At 41.7% G+C, this 19339-nt stretch overlaps 2 protein-coding genes across 3 annotated transcripts in view; one reads left to right on the top strand and one right to left on the bottom strand.

Moving 5' to 3' along the window:
• Positions 1-1832: 1832 nt before the first annotated feature.
• Positions 1833-8413, bottom strand: LOC121521180 (photoreceptor outer segment membrane glycoprotein 2-like). The gene is made up of 3 exons (XM_041804936.1): positions 7833-8413; positions 2194-2440; positions 1833-2087 (listed from the first exon to the last, which is right to left on the bottom strand). Exons 1-3 carry the CDS (start codon positions 8411-8413, stop codon positions 1833-1835), a joined length of 1083 nt encoding a protein of 360 aa, XP_041660870.1.
• A 7700-nt stretch (positions 8414-16113) lies between these two features.
• Positions 16114-19339, top strand: part of cdc42bpb (CDC42 binding protein kinase beta (DMPK-like)) — a 45336-nt gene continuing 42110 nt past the window's right edge. The window contains exon 1 of one of the 2 annotated variants that reach the window (XM_041805302.1): positions 16114-16919. In XM_041805302.1, the coding sequence (XP_041661236.1) occupies positions 16751-16919 (169 nt within the window). In that variant the 5' untranslated portion in view covers positions 16114-16750. The remainder of the gene's footprint in view (positions 16920-19339) is intronic. The other variant, XM_041805303.1, reaches the window with a different exon arrangement.

The following is a 19339-nucleotide window of genomic DNA, read 5'->3' as shown; positions in this document are numbered from 1 at the left end:
TCTTAACATCACCTTAACATCATCCCATCATCACCTTAACATCATCTTAACATCACCTTAACATCATCCCATCATCACCTTAACATCATCTTAACATCGTCCCATCATCACCTTAACATCATCTTAACATCACCTTAACATCATCCCATCATCACCTTAACATCATCTTAACATCACCTTAACATCATCCCATCATCACCTTAACATCATCTTAACGTCACCTAATTACCACCTAATAATCTGCTTAACATCACCTTAACGTTACCCCATCATTGCCTTAACTTCCCCTTAACATCTACCCATCATCACCTTAACATCACCACATCATCACCTTAACATCTACCTATCATCACCTTAAAATCATCTTAACATCACCCATCATCACCTTAACATCATCTTAACTTCACCTAATTACCACCTAATAATCTGCTTAACATCACTTTAACTTCACCCCATCATTGCCTTAACTTCCCCTTAACATCTACCCATCATCACCTTAACATCACCACATCATCACCTTAACCTCATCTTAACGTCACCTTAACATCATCCCATCATCACCTTAACGTCACCTTAACATCATCCCATCATCACCTTAACGTCACCTTAACATCATCCCATCATCACCTTAACGTCACCTTAACATCATCCCATCATCACCTTAACGTCACCTTAACATCATCCCATCATCACCTTAACGTCACCTTAACATCATCCCATCATCACCTTAACATCATCTTAACGTCACCTAATTACCACCTAATAATCTGCTTAACATCACCTTAACATCATCCCATCATCACCTTAACATCATCTTAACATCACCTTAACATCATCCCATCATCACCTTAACATCATCCCATCATCACCTTAACATCATCTTAACGTCACCTAATTACCACCTAATAATCTGCTTAACATCACCTTAACGTTACCCCATCATTGCCTTAACTTCACCTTAACATCTACCCATCATCACCTTAACATCACCTTAACTTCACCCCATCATTGCCTTAACATCATCTTAACTTCACCTAATTACCACCTAATAATCTGCTTAACATCACTTTAACTTCACCCCATCATTGCCTTAACTTCCCCTTAACATCTACCCATCATCACCTTAACATCACCACATCATCACCTTAACCTCATCTTAACGTCACCTTAACATCATCCCATCATCACCTTAACGTCACCTTAACATCATCCCATCATCACCTTAACATCATCTTAACATCATCCCATCATCACCTTAACGTCACCTTAACATCATCCCATCATCACCTTAACGTCACCTTAACATCATCCCATCATCACCTTAACATCATCTTAACGTCACCTAATTACCACCTAATAATCTGCTTAACATCACCTTAACATCATCCCATCATCACCTTAACATCATCTTAACATCACCTTAACATCATCCCATCATCACCTTAACATCATCCCATCATCACCTTAACATCATCTTAACGTCACCTAATTACCACCTAATAATCTGCTTAACATCACCTTAACGTTACCCCATCATTGCCTTAACTTCACCTTAACATCTACCCATCATCACCTTAACATCACCTTAACTTCACCCCATCATTGCCTTAACATCCACCCGCCATTGTCTTGATGCTTCCTGCTGTCACTTGAACATGGCTGAATCATCACCCCATCACTGCTGCATCATTTTCTTAATGTCACACGAACATCAACCCATCATTACTGAAATGTTACTTCATGTAAACCAATAATTCTCCTTCATCCCCACAACATCTCCAAACATCAGCTCAGCTCAGAGGTGTTCTCCTGGTCTGTGACTGCCCGGGCTTTTAGCTGTTCATGGGGATGTGTACGTGTTTGGATGGCACTTCCTGCTCGATGCTGGCGGTCGGTACGTTGATGTTGGGGTCGTCATCGACCTGGTAACACTTCCCCAGATTCTTGATGATGTTAAAGTTGGAGCGAGCTGTCTCTGCCAGGCTGTTCTCCAGGATCCAGCCATCAGACTCCAAATCTGGGTCACCAAGTCGGATGACGTTCTCCATTGCGGTCTGCAGGTAACGGACGCCGGTGAGAACAAGCAGCTGGTGGAGGAGAGAGAGATGGAAAGTTGAGAGAGCATGCTCCACATGACATATTTAACATTGCCTTAGAATCACTGGAGGTTACTCCAGACCAGTACCGCAGTACCTCAAATAGCCAGATGAGAAGCACGGTGAGGCCGATGGACTGCATGATGCCCGTGTAGTGCTCCATCAGTGCCTGTCTGCAGCCCCGCCTCCACAGGTTGAGCTGCTGGCTCTGCTGGTCGTAATTGAAGTGAGCTGAGCGGTTGCTGATGTGCTGCTGGATGCATGGCCGCGGAGACAGGGTGCTGCAGCAGCTAAAGGGAACACCGTCCATCAGGTACCGCCCCTCCACATTACTCCTCAGACGGCTGCAGGAAGGAGACGCCAGCCGCTGTTAGACCGACAATACAAACACTTCCACTACTCCACATACTACTAGTATACCAAGCACTACTACTACAGAACTGTTACCACTGATGCTAAGACCATCGAACAGCACTGTACTGAGTTCTTGCTGAAGCAGAGCTGAAATTTTTCAAAATAAAAGACGACATAGGTAGATTTACAATATTTTTTATGTGAAGCACCTCGACCTCCTTTCCTGTACAGGTAAAGGTAGTTCCCAGTTTGGTGTTTGATGTTGTGGCATTTACTGATGATATCAGCATGTGTGCTGGATCAGTAGCATTGATGCTAGCATCCTGGCTAACAGCTGCTTAATTTTGGAGCTGAAAGTTGTCACACTATTATTATGTCTGATGCTAAAGTTATTTAATTGTGCCTCTTTTTAACCACTATTTAGGCCATTTTTACCACTTTTATTTGCCACTTCTCACCAATTTTTTACCCTTGACCCAATTTGCTTATTTCTATCCATTTTTGCCACTTTTTAACTACTTTTCACTACTTTTCTGCTGTTTCTGCTGCCACTTTTGACACTTTTTTCCCCTGTAATCCTATTTTACCGCTCTCTACCTTTCGACTTTCTATCTTTTTCCTCTGGAAATTGCAGTTTGCATTCAACCAATTTTTTTTTTGTTAAATTTAGCCCATTTTTGTCTCCTTAAAACCATTTTTTGCCACTGTTTGAACCCTTTCCACCACTTTTTCTGCCCATTTCATCTCATTTTTCTGCCTTCAGTTGCCTCAATTAACCCATTTCTGACACCATTAACCCCTTTCCACCCTTTCTTTTGTCAAGTTTTGCCGATTTTAATTGCATTTAACCATTGTTACACTCATTGTTGCAACTTAACCCCTTTTCACCAGAGATGGGAAGTAATGATGTACAAATACTTCCTTACTGTACTTAAGTATATATTTTTTACTAGTACTCTACAGTGGACCCAAATACCAGTATTTCTACTCTTACACTGGCAAACAGACTCCTTACTTGTTTCAACATAAATGAATGAATAAATGCGCAAGCATAGGTCAGTCTGAAGAGGGTGAATGTCCGTTCATAACCTGAAGAGATGCATTAAAATGACTCTCTGCATCACTGTTTATCCTTTCTGTCACTTAATTTCAGGCTGGCATGGCAGGTAGAGTTCTCTTCTGTTTGACTTTCAAAGTAAAAGCCCAATCCCTATGTTTTTGTGGTTCATCCGTGCTCAATGTTAGTTTCTACTTTATGTAAATACATTTAAAACATCAGATTATGAGAGAAATCAACTTATGTGATCTCTCTGCCGTTTCTGTTCATGCAGCATAAGTTCTCCTCCTGTACCAGTCAATTTTAGTTAAAAATAATCTTTTTCTAGAAGCTGAATGCCTAAACCCAGTATAACTAACACCACCTCTGTACAGGTAAGACAGACAGCCTGTAAAATTACATTTGAGGAATTTTTGTTATAGAGAGTAGCAAAGTTGTTAAAAACACTTTTATATAATTTTAAGCATTATCAAGAGAGGTACCATGTAAAGGAGTTAGATCAGTACTTCTATTTTTACCAGGGGATTTTCTCACACATGTATCGGACTTCTACTTAAGTACAGAATGTGAGGACTTTCACCACGTCTGCTTTTCACCACTGTTAAAGATTTTTAAAGACTTTCCGCCTATGTTTTTTCTTCCTTTAACCCATTTTTCCTCATTTGAACCCATTTAAGTCTGAATAACGATGATTCATTATTCAGACTTGCAACCAATCCTGGTTGAAAAATGGGATGCCATCCCACAGCAGTGTGTGACCAGACTGGTGGCCAGCATGAGGAGGAGGAGCCAGGCTGTTGTGGCTGTGTATGGTTCTTCCACACTCTACTGAGGCTCCTGTTTGTTAATTAATAAATTGTTAAACTGCCAATATGTCTTGTTTCTTGTCCTGTTTTAATCATCCAATCTACCAAACAACACAGAAGGCAGAATCAGCTGTTTGGCATTAGCAGAGAAGATCTGGAACATTTTTCATGGGCACAGCCCAGATCCTCAGCTCTGCTGCTCATCCCACAAATGCATGATCCTTACAAATGTGGCACCATTTAAAAGGGAAATAAACAGGCTTTCCAACAGTATAAGTGTTTGTGTGTATATTCTACTTTTTTGTTTTATTTTTATTGTGTCTTACAGTTAAACCCTTAAAATCTGGTCACATGTTACTCTTGTCCTCGTGTTTGTACTCCTCTGTTCTCCTGCTGCTTTGCTCTTGTCCTCCTGTGGGACAACAAAGACGATCTGAATGTGAGGGTAAAATATCCGTTGTTTTAAGTTTCACTCATGGAGAACAGACGTTGTTTAAATCCTACAGACAGCTAAGATTAAGACTCTCCAACCTGAAGTGAACTCCTCGCATTAAGCCTTAAAAATCCCCAACCTTTGACCCCATCAGCCTCACTGGAACAGTGGCCTCGATCTGACAAATTTCTATGCACTGACAGACATGATGAACTGAAACACCTGAGTAAAATAACCTGAAGCTTGATTGACAGGGGGGCTCGACTGGGTTTTTGAAAATGTTTCTTCTGTCCTCATAAAGGTTTCATAAAGCTCCGAACTGAAGATGCCCTTTTGAAACAAGCATTGGATCACTATGACCTGAAGGCATGAGAAACAACATGAAACAAATCATTATAAAAGGTAACGTAACCTAACGTAACACAATGTAACAGAACACATGTAATCAAATATACCAACACCACATAATTAAAAAGAGTGAGCCTGGAGATCGACATTCTGTTAACTATGCATGCATGGACACGTCATGTCTGGAATGTCCCCCACATCAATATGACACATAAGGTAATGTAACCTTTCTTAACCTGACATGATGTAAGATAATGAAACATAAATAATAACATATGCCAGTGTATATAAGGTGACAAAACAAAAGGGTGACACAGCGTGACAAAAATAAACATATACACATAAAAAGTCCTCACATTTTAGTCTTTACCTTTAGCTTTAGCTGTACCTTGCCTAAATCTGGCACCAAAATCATGGTAATGTGTTCAATGCACCCTGTCAAACCTGGGGTCCCTGCTTTGTACAGCTGAGGGGCAGAACAGATACACATGCATTGTTTTTTTAACAGATTTACCCACAGTGGAGAAATATAATGGATTTTGAATGTCTGACGAAAACTACAGTACATTTAAGTCTTGTTTTAGTCATCTTGATGAAAACTAAACTTACTTTTTGTCAGTTTTAGTCATCACAGATCTATTTTTGTTAGCTTTAGTCTAGTTTTTGTCATGGAAAAAAGACTGTCGACGAATAGTTTTAGTCATAGTTTTACTTGACAAAATTAACACCGATTAACAGTGCTATGTAGCACAACATAATGCAATATAATGTGACCAAAACAATGTAACTTAACCTTACCTACAGCGTGATGAAACCATGCGATAAAACAACAGGACGAAATATAACATTACAACATACACGTGAGAACACATAACGTAGCAAAGCAATGTGACAAAACACAACGTGATGAAACATGACAATACAAAACATGAGAAAACACGGTAAGAAAACAAAATGTGATGAAAAACAATTAGACGAAACACAGTGTGACAAGACACGCCGTGACGAGACACGACTTGATGGGACACAACATGACGGGAAAGGACATGATGGGACATGACATGACGGGACATACAACGTGACGGGACACAACGCCATGAGGCACAACACGATGAAGCACAACGCGACAAAGCACAACGAGACGAGATACAACTTTATGAAACGCAACTTTACGAAACATAGTACAATAACACTATGTGATAAAACACAATGAGACGAAACGTGATGAAACTCAACATGTCAAACGCAACATGAAGAGACACAATGTGATGAAGCACAACATGACGAGATAGATTATGAAACGTTATGAAACACAATGTTACCAAACACAGTACAAAAACACTGTGATGAAACAAAATGAGACAAAACACAACATGACAAGACACAACATGACATAGCACAACGTGATGTAGCACAACGTGACGTAGCACGTGACGTAGCACAACGTGACAGAGCACAATGTGACGAAGCACAACGTGATGAAGCACAAAGCGCAACGAGATACAACATTATGAAACACAACATTACGAAACATAGATCAAAAACACTATGTGATGAAACATAATGCGACGAAACGTGCTGAAACTCAACATGATAAAACACAACATGACGAGACACAAAGTGACGAAGCACAACATGACAAGATAGATTACAAAACATTACGAAAGACAATGTTACCAAACACAGCACGTGACGTAGCACATCAGGATGTAGCACATCATGACGAAACACAATGTGACGAAACACGTGACGAGACACGATGTAACGAAACATGACGTGACAAGACACAACATGATGAGACACAGCATGACGAGATACAATGTGACGAGACACAAAGTGACAAGAACAAACTTGACCAGACACAACGTGACCAAACCCAACATAAGGTCAGATATGCTCATTAGGATGCAGATATACTTTAGTGATAATTCAATGGCACATATTTTCTGCCATATGTCCCCCTCACTAGTCTGGCATGGTAGTGGTGCATTTCCTAAATATTCGCACAACTCCACCCATAACTCCTCACATCCTTACCTTGTTTTAGTCTCAATGCAAAGAAGCAAATATGGCCTTTTAACCAGCTGGGACAAATAAATCCTTTAAAAAAAGTGTTTTAATCTTAAAGAAATTATTGTTTATAAGACTGGTGTATTGGTTCAGCTAGCGACAGTAGAGGTCAGTGGCGATGTATTTGTTTAGTTTTTCGTTACATAATATCTGCTGAAGAAAAACATTAAGTGATGAGATATTCACAGAATTCCTTATGTTGTCATCAGCTTCTGTAAGGACAACAGCCAAAAAAAGTTCCTTGTTAACTCAGCATCTAATTTAACTGATACACAGGGAGTGCTACATTGTTTACAGATGAAAATGATATAGATTATTGATGTTACTGCCAGGTAAATATGGCCTGATGGTATGGACCCGCTAAATGTGTCCAAGACGTGTTGGACGTGTAATGCTCTATCCAACTTTGTTCCCTACTTCATTTTTATAATTTAGGAACCTTTTCTATAAAAGCTGCACTCTGTCATCATTGAAAATAGATTTCACAAATTAGGAAGGAAAATCTGTTTTTACAGAAGCTGTCTTCTTGGTTTGCATTGCAAGCTAGGCACATTTTGGTAGCATGCAGCAGCACAGCTATAGGGCTCTCATGGAACCTGTGGAATTTCTACGGATCTGCAGGATATATTAAAACCCAGCTACTTCTAGTGTGTTCTAACTAGACTTACTCTACCACGGTGCTGCTGCTCATGTCCAGGTAGCGGTTGCTGATCCACTGGACATGGAACCAGTCCCTGTAGCCAGTGTTTCCACAGCACTGGAACTGGATCTGCAGCAGGTCCACAGTCTTCTTCAGGTAGCAGCGGCCTGGCGTATCTGTGTCTTTGTAGTAGCGCATGGCGTTCCTCAGTCCCACTGACAAAGACTCCTCTAGCTGGCTACGTATGCTGTAGCACATGAGCGCCCCCATCAGGACACAGGAGGTGAAGAAGAAGGTGCAGACAATGTACGGCATCATCACCAGCTTCCACCGCAGGAACTTGTTGGTGTCGGCGCAGTCCAGGCAGATCTTCCCACCCAGAAAGTTGATGCAGCAAGCAGCCAGGCCCGTGGTGATCAGAGTGTTTGGCACATACAGGATCCCATGCTCTGACATCACTTCCTGCCATTTTTGGATTTCCACTTTGAGGAAGACGCCGAGGCTGAAGAGGATGGCACCTGTCAGCACTGAGATCCAGTTTAAAAGCCAGAGAACCTCAGCAAGCTTCTCCCTCTCCACCTTTGTGAACGTCACCTTCCCAACCGCCATGTCAGAGCTTCTGATCCAATCACATCAGGCGTGTTTCACATCAGGCGTGTCCCACATCATACGTGTCTCTCACCAGCTGTGTCTTGTGTCCAAGAAAACCAAGGCATACGGTGGACAGCCTTCAGTTGCAGAGCCAGGAACCACCACCAGGTGCTGCATGTAAAAACTTCCCTTTTAAGTAGAGCCTAAAGTTAGGACTGGTTCAGGCCTGGACCACCTCCTGGTTTTGCTGCTATAGGCTTGAAATTTTCTTTGATGGTAAAGCTTATAGTAAGGGCTGTTTAGGCCTGGACAAGCTCCTGGTTATGCTGCTACAAACCAGGCTGGACCAGGCCCTAGGTATGCTGCTATAGGCCTAAAAATCTCCTGGATGGTAAAGCTTAACAAGATTTTGTCCCAGCTTGGACCAGCTCCTGGTTATGCCACTACAGGCCTAAAACTTTCTGTAACGGTCTAGCTTATAGTAAGGATTGGTCCTGGCTTTGACCAGTTTTTGGTTATGCTGCTACAGGCCTTAATCTTCTCTATCTAATAAAGCTTAAAGGGAGGGCTTGACCCAGCCTCTAGTTATGCTGTTATAGGCCTGAATCTTTTTTATGGCCAAGCTTTTAGTAAGGGCTGGTTCTGGCTTGGACCAACACTGAGATATGCTGCTAAAGGCCGAAACTTTACTTGATGGTCAGGCTTGGGGTAAGGGCTGGTTCCAGCTTGGATTAACTCCTTCTGATGCTACCTTAGGTTTTGAAGTTTTGAAACTTGCTTATGCTGCTGTAGGCCTTTAACTTTCCCTGATGGCCAAGCTTATAGTAAGGATTGGTCCTGGATCAGCTCCTGGTTATGCTGAAATAGGCCTAAAACTTTCCCAGAGGGTAAAGCTTAGAGTAAGCTTGGATGAGCACCTGCTTATGCCGCTATTAGCCTAAATATTCCTTTAATGGTAAAGATTATAGTAAGGGTTTGGCTCAGCTTAGAGTAGCACCTGGTAATGCTAATATAGACCTAAAACTTCCTGGATGGTAAAGCTTATAGTAAGGGGTTGTCCCAGCTTTGACCAGCACCTGGTTATGCTGCTATAGGCCTAAAACTATCTTTGATGGCCAAGCTTATAGTAAGGGCTGGTTGTGGCGTGGACCAGCTACTAGTTATGCTGCTATATGCCTGAAACTCTCTTTGATGGTCAAGGTAGGGTTGGTTCTGGCTTGAACCAGCTACTGCTTATGCCACTATAGGCTTCAAGCTTCCTTTTTTACAGAGCCTTTTGTAAGACCTGGCTCAGGCTTGGGCCACCTCTTGGTTATGCTGTTATAGGCTTCAAACTTTCCTTGATAGTCAGACCTATAGTAAGGGCTGGTTCTGGCTAGGGCCGGCACCTAATTATGCTGCTAAAGCCCTTTAATTTTCCTTGATGGTCAAGCTTAAGGTAACGGTTTGTTCAGGCTTGGACCAGCACCTAGTTATGCTGCTATAGGCCTCAAACCTTCCCTAATGGCCAAGCTTATAGTAAGGGCTGTTTCTGGCTTGAACCAGCTCTTAGTTATGCTACTGCAGGCCTTAAACTTGCCCTGATGATCAAGCTTGTAGTTTGGGCTGGTTCTGGTTTGGACCAGCTACTGGTTGCACTGCTATAGGCCTCAAACTTTCCCTGATGGCCAAGCTTATAGTTAGGGTTGATCCCAGCTTGGACCAGTTCCTAGTTATGCTGGCACCTGGCACAAACAGAGGTAGACAATCAGGTTGATGGTGAGGTAGGTGCTGCATGTAAAAAGTTTGCCTTCACCAAAAACACAATGACTTTCTCTTTGTCTATTTCATCCTGATCAGACCTCGGTTCACTCTCAGCTCCTCATCCATCAGCTTGGGTGGCAGATAATAATCTGTGCTGCTGATTCCCACTCTACATGTGGTTGTTCCTGCTTTCGGAAGCCGTGGCATTCATCTCAGTCTCTCCATGGTTTTATTTCTGCATGGCGGTGTTACAGGCATCCTTCGCCCAACTTTATGTTTCTTCTATTGAACGTCCAGATCATCAGCAGTTTTAAAGTCCGGCCCTATGAGGATGATGTTCGCGGTTTCCTCAACTCAGGTCTCACCTTCTCCATGGCGTCACCCCTCTGCTGCACATGCTCATTTGGTCCTGAGTGTTAGCAGTGCAGCTCAGCTTTCACGTTAGGCCTGGTCATACGGCAGAGCAGGGGAGAAAAGGAGGCAGACGGCCGCTGGCTGTGCTCTACTCAACGTCATAAGGAGCTTAGTGAGTTATTTTAAGTTCTCTTCATTGAACTCAGAGGCACAAGCAGGAGGGGGGGCGCTGCAGGAACAAGGTCAAAGTTTAATAAAAGTTCTGAAACTGAGTCATACATCCATGTACATGTTTATGATTTCACTGCTGCTTCAATCCTATCAGAGATGTTCTCCTCTGAAGACCTCCCACTACTTCACTGATCTCTGACACTGTTAAGAGTGATGCTAGTCTCGGACAGCGTCTTTGATCAGCTCAAGATGAATCATGAGCGGCAGAAAAATGAACTAATCAACCGGAAACTGATTCATAGTGAGCAGCAGCGAGCCAAACAATCACTCAGAGTCAATCAGTGTATAAACCAATCACACTTCAGTGTTAAAATAAACTTTGACAACATGTTAAGTGAAAGTGAAGTTGAACTTAATGTGACCGCTGCCATCTTAGCTCTCCTCTCCACCTTCTCAACAGAAACAACAAAACTCAGCACAGTTTCGCTACTTTACCTTAAAGACGCCAGACGTCAGAATCATCCCACCGACCTCCCGTCAGCTCTACGAGCAGAATCCAGCCAGGCTTCAGGAGCAGGCAACAAATATTGAAGCTGATATAAAGAGTTTTCAGGTGCCCGTTAGCCTGCTGCGCTAATCTCCTTACGGCTAATCTCCCTCGTAATAAGCTGAGAAATCTCCAACACCCCATCCTACCCCACCCATTCACCAGCTGGACCATCAAGAAGAAAGAACATCGACCTTATTATCTACTGCACCTGACAGTGTGCCAGGTCCCCCAACAGTCCAGGACAAAAGCAGCAGAATGAGTCTATGTTTGAGCCTGCCCAAACCACAAGCTTTATTAAAAGGAAAGGTTTTAGGCCTTTGCCAGCGTCACTAGCCTGAGTGAGACCTAGTTAAAAGTTAGACAGTCTAAAGACTCTAGTTTGAAGGAGAGTGACCCGATACTGGAGGAGCTACCCTCCATATTACTCCTAGAAACTGAGGGGTACCATGAGGGCCTTCAATTAGGGAGCGTTTTGTTCTAGAGCAGTGGTTCTCAACTGGTCGGTCGCAGGGCAGTTTTCAGTGGGTCGTGACTAGGTGTATAAAAAAAAAAAAAAAAAAGGTGGCAAAAGTCGGGAAATTTTTCTATTTGTATCTGGTGCATTGTTGAACATTTTTGGGAAACTTGGGTCGCGATCTGTTGTAAGACAGACTGGTGGGTCCTGAGGCCGGACCAGTTGAGAACCACTGGTCTAGGGCCGCCCATAAAAGGGGATAAAGAGCTTTCTATGGCCGAGCCAAATGGGGGGTCATTGTTAACGATGTGGGTGGGCCCATTGTACCAAAACATTTGGTAAGTAATATCAGGCATCAGCTAAGCATGATGAGCAAAATCATCAGGATGCTAGAGAATAACATAGAAAGAACTGAATTTAATTTTGGGAAAATTCATATATTAAAAGGAAAAGCAAAAATTTTGCAAAAAATGGGTTACAAGTGGCAAAACTGGCTAGAAAAAAATGTGGTGAAGAGTGGATCCTGGGTGGCAATATAGGACAGAGAGTGGCAAAAATGGGATATCAGCAGCAAAAATGCGTTAAGATATGTTAAAAAAAAGTGCAGAAAAATGGTGAAAAGCAGTTAAAAAGTGGTAAAAAAAAAATATATGTATATTTTAAATTGGCAAAAGGTGGCAAAAATGGGTTAAAAGAGACAAAAATTGGTTAAAGTGGCAAAAATGGGATATCAACAGCAAAAAAATGGTAATGTAAAAAGGGCCAGAAAAATGGTGAAAAGCAGTTAAAAAGTGGTAAAAGAGCTTGAAAGTGGGGAAAAAAATATGCTAAAAGTAGCAAAAAGGGGTTAAGGGTGACAGAAATCGGTTAAAAGTGGCAAAAATTGGATATCAGCAGCAAGAAAATGGGTTAAATATAAAAAAGGGTCAGAGAAAATGGTTAAAATATGATGACATTGGCAAAAAGTGGCAAAAATGGGTTAAAAGAGACAAAAATGGGATCACAGCAATGAAGAGCTAAGCAACACCAAAACCTGGCAGGAAAGAAATGGTGAAAAGTTGTTGAAAAGTGCCAAAGAAATTGTTAAAAGTGGAACAATGTAACCTTGCATATCAGATGAATACACCCATTTCCAATTTTCTCACTGGCGAATCCATCTCGCAAAGCTCCTGTCTGTTTGGACCTGGTTAGAAAGTATATACAGTACATACATACATATATATATATATATATATATATATATATATATATATATATATAGTGATTTTCGGTGTAACAAATCTGTTTTAAACTGTCTTTTGAGTTGTTTTCAAGTTTTATGGTATAACTCATGGAGTGCTATCATTAATATTGTTGGGTTGCAACTCAGTCTAATGGGAATAAATCCTAAAAGCATTCATATTCTATCTTACCCTATCATACAAAATATTTACTGCACTGTGTATTGTATTGTATCATATTATATTGCATCTTACTGTATCGCATCTTAATGCAGAGATTCTAAGCCTTTTTAGCCTGGGACCCCCAAAATAAAGGGACCAGTGACCAGGGACCCCTACAGTACCTGGAGGTGGTTGATTAAAGAACACAGCCATGCACATTCAAGAGTAGTGGTGGCATATTTACATTTAAAAGGGGACATATTGGGCAAAAATCACTTTTTCAGGCTTTTCTAACAAAAATATGTGCCCCTGGCCTGTCCACAATCCCCCCAAGAATCACACCCCCACCCCCCACCCCCACCCCCACCCCCCTTTCTCCACTTTTCAGAAGAAGTGTCCTGAAACAAGACGTTCTCAGATTTTCCCCTCATGATGTCATGTGGGGAGTTAGCCCCGCCCCCAGGTTCAGTTGGTCCTCCCTACCTGGAAGAAAGTTTTAACCAGAGCAACTGTAATTTTACTTGTACTTTTTCACTTTTGATTGTAATCAATTAATTACAAAGCCTATAATTGATTAGATTAGTTTTCATCATCTGTCAGTCCTACTTTTTACTGATAGGTGAAGTGTCTACAGAAATACAGGCTGTTTAAGTTAATTTTACTAATTCATTTTTTATAACCATAGCTGGGTCACTGGTTTCTTCTTTTTTTTTTTTTTTTTTTTTTTTGTACAAACTTCCTTCATAAATAAACACTTAGAAATAAGAGCTGTAATTTATAAATACAACTCTTGAGGTTCTCTTTAAACCATCAGTGTGAAAATGTACTTGAGCATCTTCCTCTGGCCAGCAGAGGGCAGCAAATCTCTTTTCACCACAGCCATCATTCTCCTTTTCATCATCATCAATGATGTGATTAGACTAAAGTTAATGTTCATCAAACACACCTTTTTCAATTATTTTAAGTGATCGGATAGAGCTCAGACTGCATCTTGACTGCAAGATGTTTCACAGCTTTTATAGGGTTGAATTGTCTGGTCTTATTTTAGGGATTTATTTTACCAAAATACCACAAGGAGTATGAGGGTTTTCTTTTTTAAGCAGTCTGTTTCCTGAACATTAGAATATGAATACCTACCATCTCTGTGATTTTGGACTTACATGTGAGCGCCACCGTGTGGTCCAAACTTAAAACACTGACAGATGTGTGGAAATAAAATCAGATTAACAAACAGACTAGCTAAACAACAACTAACGATCTACAAATAAATTTAGTGAGAACATTAGGATTTGCTTTGAAACATCAGTCCTGCAGAGGGGCTTGTGAGGTGACCTATCTGGACTTGTAATGAAGGGATTTGTGACTTGTTGAGTTGCATGCCTTAAGTATAATAAGATCACTAGCTTTTACTTGTTGACATGGTGATTAGCAGCCGGTCTTTGTAAACATCAGTGTTATTTATAGTGACCTGTAGTGACTTGTTGACTTGTTGTGACTTGTAACAAGCATTAGTTATTTATGAACATCAGTTTTATAAAGTGACTTGTTGGGACGTGTTTTGAAGTAATATATTCCTCATATCAAGTGGCATAATTAAATGACTTGTTGTGACTTGTGGACTTACAGCAGGTCTTTGTAAATATCAGTGTCATAAAGTGAGTTGTTCTTTAGTGACCTGTTGGGGTTTGCCATAAAGTGACTTGTTGACCTGGTGCAGATGTTAGAAAACACCTGTATGAGTTGACTTGTTGACTTGTTGTGACACGCAGCAGGTCTTTGTAAACATAGGTCTAAACTCTGCTTGTAAACATCCAAACAAAGAACATAAAAAATCAGTTAACAAAGACTTGCATTCTATGTGGCTTCATGACGTCACTGCGATGATGTCAGACCCCTCCCGCTGAGGGCGGTACCAGTCTCTCCCAGCTCCTGTCAATCAACGCATGACGTCATGTGTCCATAGCGTTTCCGGTGCAGGAAGGCGGGGCCTCCGTGTTCCTCAGGGAGCGACAGACAGGCGCGGCAAGCTAGTGAAGAGGGTGACATCTTCATTTCCGGTGTGTGGATGCGTTCCTTCAAAATAAGAGCATGTAGACAGCTGAGCATTCATCAAATGAACTGTCAGCTTCTCATGAATAACCCCTTATCTTTGTCCGTCTTCACTCCAGACCATTCACATTTTTAATCTTATTTTACTTTAATATAAAATATAGGCAAATGACTAATGATAACTTAAACTTTAATGGCTTGGGATTTGTCTCTTATCTCTATATATTTCTATGAGCACACAGCTATCAGTTGCATCACAGCTGGCATTATTCACCTCACTGTGAAAACGGCAAAACTCTACAAAATGTAGATTTTATTTCTTTTTGTAAGTTGCTATTGATATAAGTCAACATTATACAACAAGTGATTGTAGCTGCCCACAAGTCACAAAGCTAAGATAAAGTAAATAATAACAGCACATTTTTCGTTTAACCATAAATGGTGATTGTTTCTAATTTCCCTTGTATGGAGTACATTCCTACTGTCACTTTAATCCCTCTTCTTTTTTTTTTTTTTTTTTTGTTTTGCTTTTTTTTCAAAATTTAAAAAACATAAGTGTTCACATCAACAAATAAATGTAATGCAGATGTTGCAAAATTAATGAGTTATTATGTTTAATAATAATGACCTCTATATCCATCTCAATTTTTATTCATTGTTATAATTTATGGAACAATGTAACAGCCTCAAATGCATTTTTAAATATGTTTTTTTTTTAAATACTATAGAAGGGAGGAAGAGTTTGTAGTATTTACTATCTTAAAATTAGTGTGATCAATGACCTAAATCATTTTCTATTGAAGAGGAAATATTAAAGAAACGTCACAGTAACTTAAAGGGAAAAAAACATAATTAAAACAATAAAGAAATCAATAAACTGTATCTCCTACATGCTTCTCAACGTACAGGTCAGGATTTTGTTGTTTTTATTTTTCCAATAACTTTATTGAAACCTCAATAAAGTACAAAGACCTGAGACAAACTGAACAGTAGCACATTTGAATCAAACTAAAGTGGGTCGCTGTAAGAAGACGTATGCTAATCGGTATTTTATTATGGTGAGCTGAGAAACAGGAAGTATGTCTGAGTCTGCGCAACTTGTTCCCGATGATCCGATCCTGATTCAGCCATATTCCCAACGAGCAGCCACACCGGCAGCCTCCTCGAACATCACTAAAACCGTGTGAAACTATCCGCCGAGCCTCCTCCCGACCCTAACGGGTTCATTATCGAAACCAGGATCATCCCGGTGCAAACGGACATGTTACCGAGCTGAGGGACCGAACCGAGGACATGGATCCACCGCGGGCAGCCTGAGAGAGGCGACGGTCTGACCGACATCCCGATCTGAGAGCAGAGTCCAGATTTACCGGGACACGGAGTGGGGAGGGCCCGGGGCTGAACCGCTCCACACACTGCGGACAGAGGGCGGGATACCGGCGGACACTCACCGACTCACGGAGAAGCGGAATAACAAAATGTCGGGAATGTTCTCCCGGAGCTAACGAGCTAGCCGTAGCTAGCAGGCTGAGCTCGGCAGAGCTCGGCAGGACTCGGCAGCAGTCGGAGCCTGGGCGGCGGGGAGCTCTCGGAGTGCTCGGCCGGGCTTGTGTCGGACTATACCCGTCGTAGAGAGGCTCTTCTTGGGCAGGATGTCGGCCCAGGACCGGCTGAAGCGGCTGGAGCAGCTGCTGCTGGAGCAGAAGGAAGCGGGCTTCCTGAGCGTGGAGGCTCTGCTCGACCTGCTGCTCTGCTTCTGCGCAGAAGTGTCCCAGACCCCGTTACGCAGGGACAAACACGTCCATGACTTCCTGGAGTGGGGTAAGATCCTGACCTAGTCTAGGACCTACTCCGGGACCCGATCGTATAATCAAAAACCTTATTAACACTGTTAGAAGGTCCATGGACCACCCAGAACCTCCAAGGTGATCCTGGGGGCTTTAGGGAGGTTCAAGGATCCTTGAAAGTTCCTTGAAGTACCAGGGACGTTTCCAGTCTTGGATGATCCTTGAAAGAGTTTTCACGAAGAGTTGAACAGGGTTCTGTAAGATACCTAGGAAGATCCAGGATTCAGTTTGTCATCAACAAGCAGATATGGAGAGTGTTTTCGGGTGGTTCTAGAGGTTCAGGGACCCTGGAAAAGTTCCTGCAAGTCCCAGTGGTGCTTCCTGGTCCAAGATGAGTAGTATTGGGGTTCTGTACATGTTCCAGGCTGATCCTGGGCTCAGATTGTAATACACAGATGTACTTTCAGATGAACCTGGAATGTTCTAGATTGTCCCAAGGAAATTCAAGATCTTTAGGAAGTTGAAGGGATGTTTCCAGGTTTCCAGGTCCTGGGGGGCCCTGTGGGGAGTCAAGGAAGATTCAGGATTCAATTTGTAGTGAACAGAGGTGAATTTGAAGTGTTTTGGATTAGGGCTGGCCAAAGTGATGCTGGATGAAGAGATTTAAGTACATTTTTGCCAGCTCTAATGCTTCGTGTTGAGATTATATGAATAGGCAAGGAGCGATGGAAAAGTAAAAGATACCAACATCATGTATCACCATTTAGCTAAAAAGAAAAAAAAAAACAAGATACCTTTTAAGTCCATATTTCCCAGTCCTAGCCAGGTACATTTCTTCAAGGGTCCGTGAAAGAAGTTTCAGAATTGGTTGTAGATGAGTAAAAAACCTTTCGGAGGTTCCAGGAAGTTCCAGTAAATATGGAGAAGACCTTAACTTAAGCTTTGCAGACTCACCATTGCAGTTTTGTTTTTATTTTAAGGTTATATTCAGGCATGATGCCTTATTTTGAAAGGACAGATCAGAGAGACAGGACATGTGGAGGGGAGGGAGTCTATGAACAAGAACGAACTGTTCAGGCAGAGCTAAGCTGGCATAGGTCACTTATTAATAAGTACCTGTCAGGTGCCGTTTCAGGTGCCTTAGGGTGCAGTTTCTTGTGCTTTTCAGGTGAATTTAAGGTTCAGTTTCAGGTGCCTTTAAGGTGAATTTAAGGTTCAGTTGCAGGTGCCTTTAAGGTGAATTTAAGGTGCAGTTGAAGGTACTTTTAAGGTGAATTTAAGGTGCAGTTGAAGGTGCTTTTAAGGTGAATTTAAGGTGCAGTTGAAGGTGCCTTTAAGGTGAATTTAAGGTGCAGTTGAAGGTGCCTTTAAGGTGAATTTAAGGTGCAGTGTCAGGTGCTTTTAAGGGGAATTTAAGGTGCAGTTTTAGGTTTTTTTCATTCGGGACAGAGGTGCAGTTTATGTAGGGGGTTTTAAGTCATTTTAGATGCAGTTTCAGGAATTTTTCTGATTTTTTTTTTAGCCAAAATGAGACAGGATGAACAGTTTGGGAAGAGAGAGTGAGGGAAGACGTATACCGAACATGCACTGAAAGTGAGAACTGATCCCACAAGGACTGTATCCTCAGTATATGGGTGCATTCTCTATCAACTGAGCTGAACTGGCACCCATTTCAGGGTTTTTAAGGTGCAGTTGAAGGTGCTTTTCAGTTGGGATTTAGGGTTTATGAATGGGTTTTAGATGCATTTTAAATCTTTTTGGTTGAAGTTTCAGGCACAATATCAATTACGTCTAAGGTGCACTATTATTTGCAGTTTCTGGAGCTGTTTCAGGCTTTTTTTATTTGTTTCAGGTTCATTAAGGGGTTTCAGCTGGGTTTCAGGAGTGTTTCATGTGTGTTTATAGTGATGTTTAAGGTGAATTTCAACTACAGTTCAGCGGAGTTAAGCTACACTTCAGCTGAAGTTGTAGGTGTGTTGGTGATGGTATACAGATGTTATTCAGGTGTGTTGTAGGTAGATTACAGGTGTATTTCTGGTGGGTTTTAGGTGTGTTTCATGTGGAATGTAGGTAGGCTGTAGGTGTTATTCAGGTCGGTTGAAAGTTGATTGTAGGTGTGTCATAGATGTGTTTTAGGTATGTTGCAGGTGGATTGTAGGTGTGTTGTACATGGATTGTAGGTGGAGCATAGGTGTGCTGTAGATGGTTTGTAGTTGTTCTTTAGGTGAGATGAAGAAGAATTTGTCCCACAGCATCCTCATTCGGTCTGACCCTGATACAGACCTGTCCTGGTTTAGATCTGCTCTGCTTTCAGTAACAATGATGGTGTCTCTCAGTCTGTTACCATGGTAACACCCCCCCCCCCCCGGCCCCGCCCCTTCCTCTCCTCTTGTTTTATATGAGATGTCAAATTTCAGCTGTTAACTTGCTCATACTCAGTCCAGACATTCTCAG

This window comes from Cheilinus undulatus, linkage group 14 (assembly GCF_018320785.1).
Source record: "Cheilinus undulatus linkage group 14, ASM1832078v1, whole genome shotgun sequence".
In the NCBI taxonomy this organism is placed as follows: Eukaryota; Metazoa; Chordata; class Actinopteri; order Labriformes; family Labridae; genus Cheilinus; species Cheilinus undulatus.
This window is presented reverse-complemented; position numbering and strand designations above follow the sequence as displayed.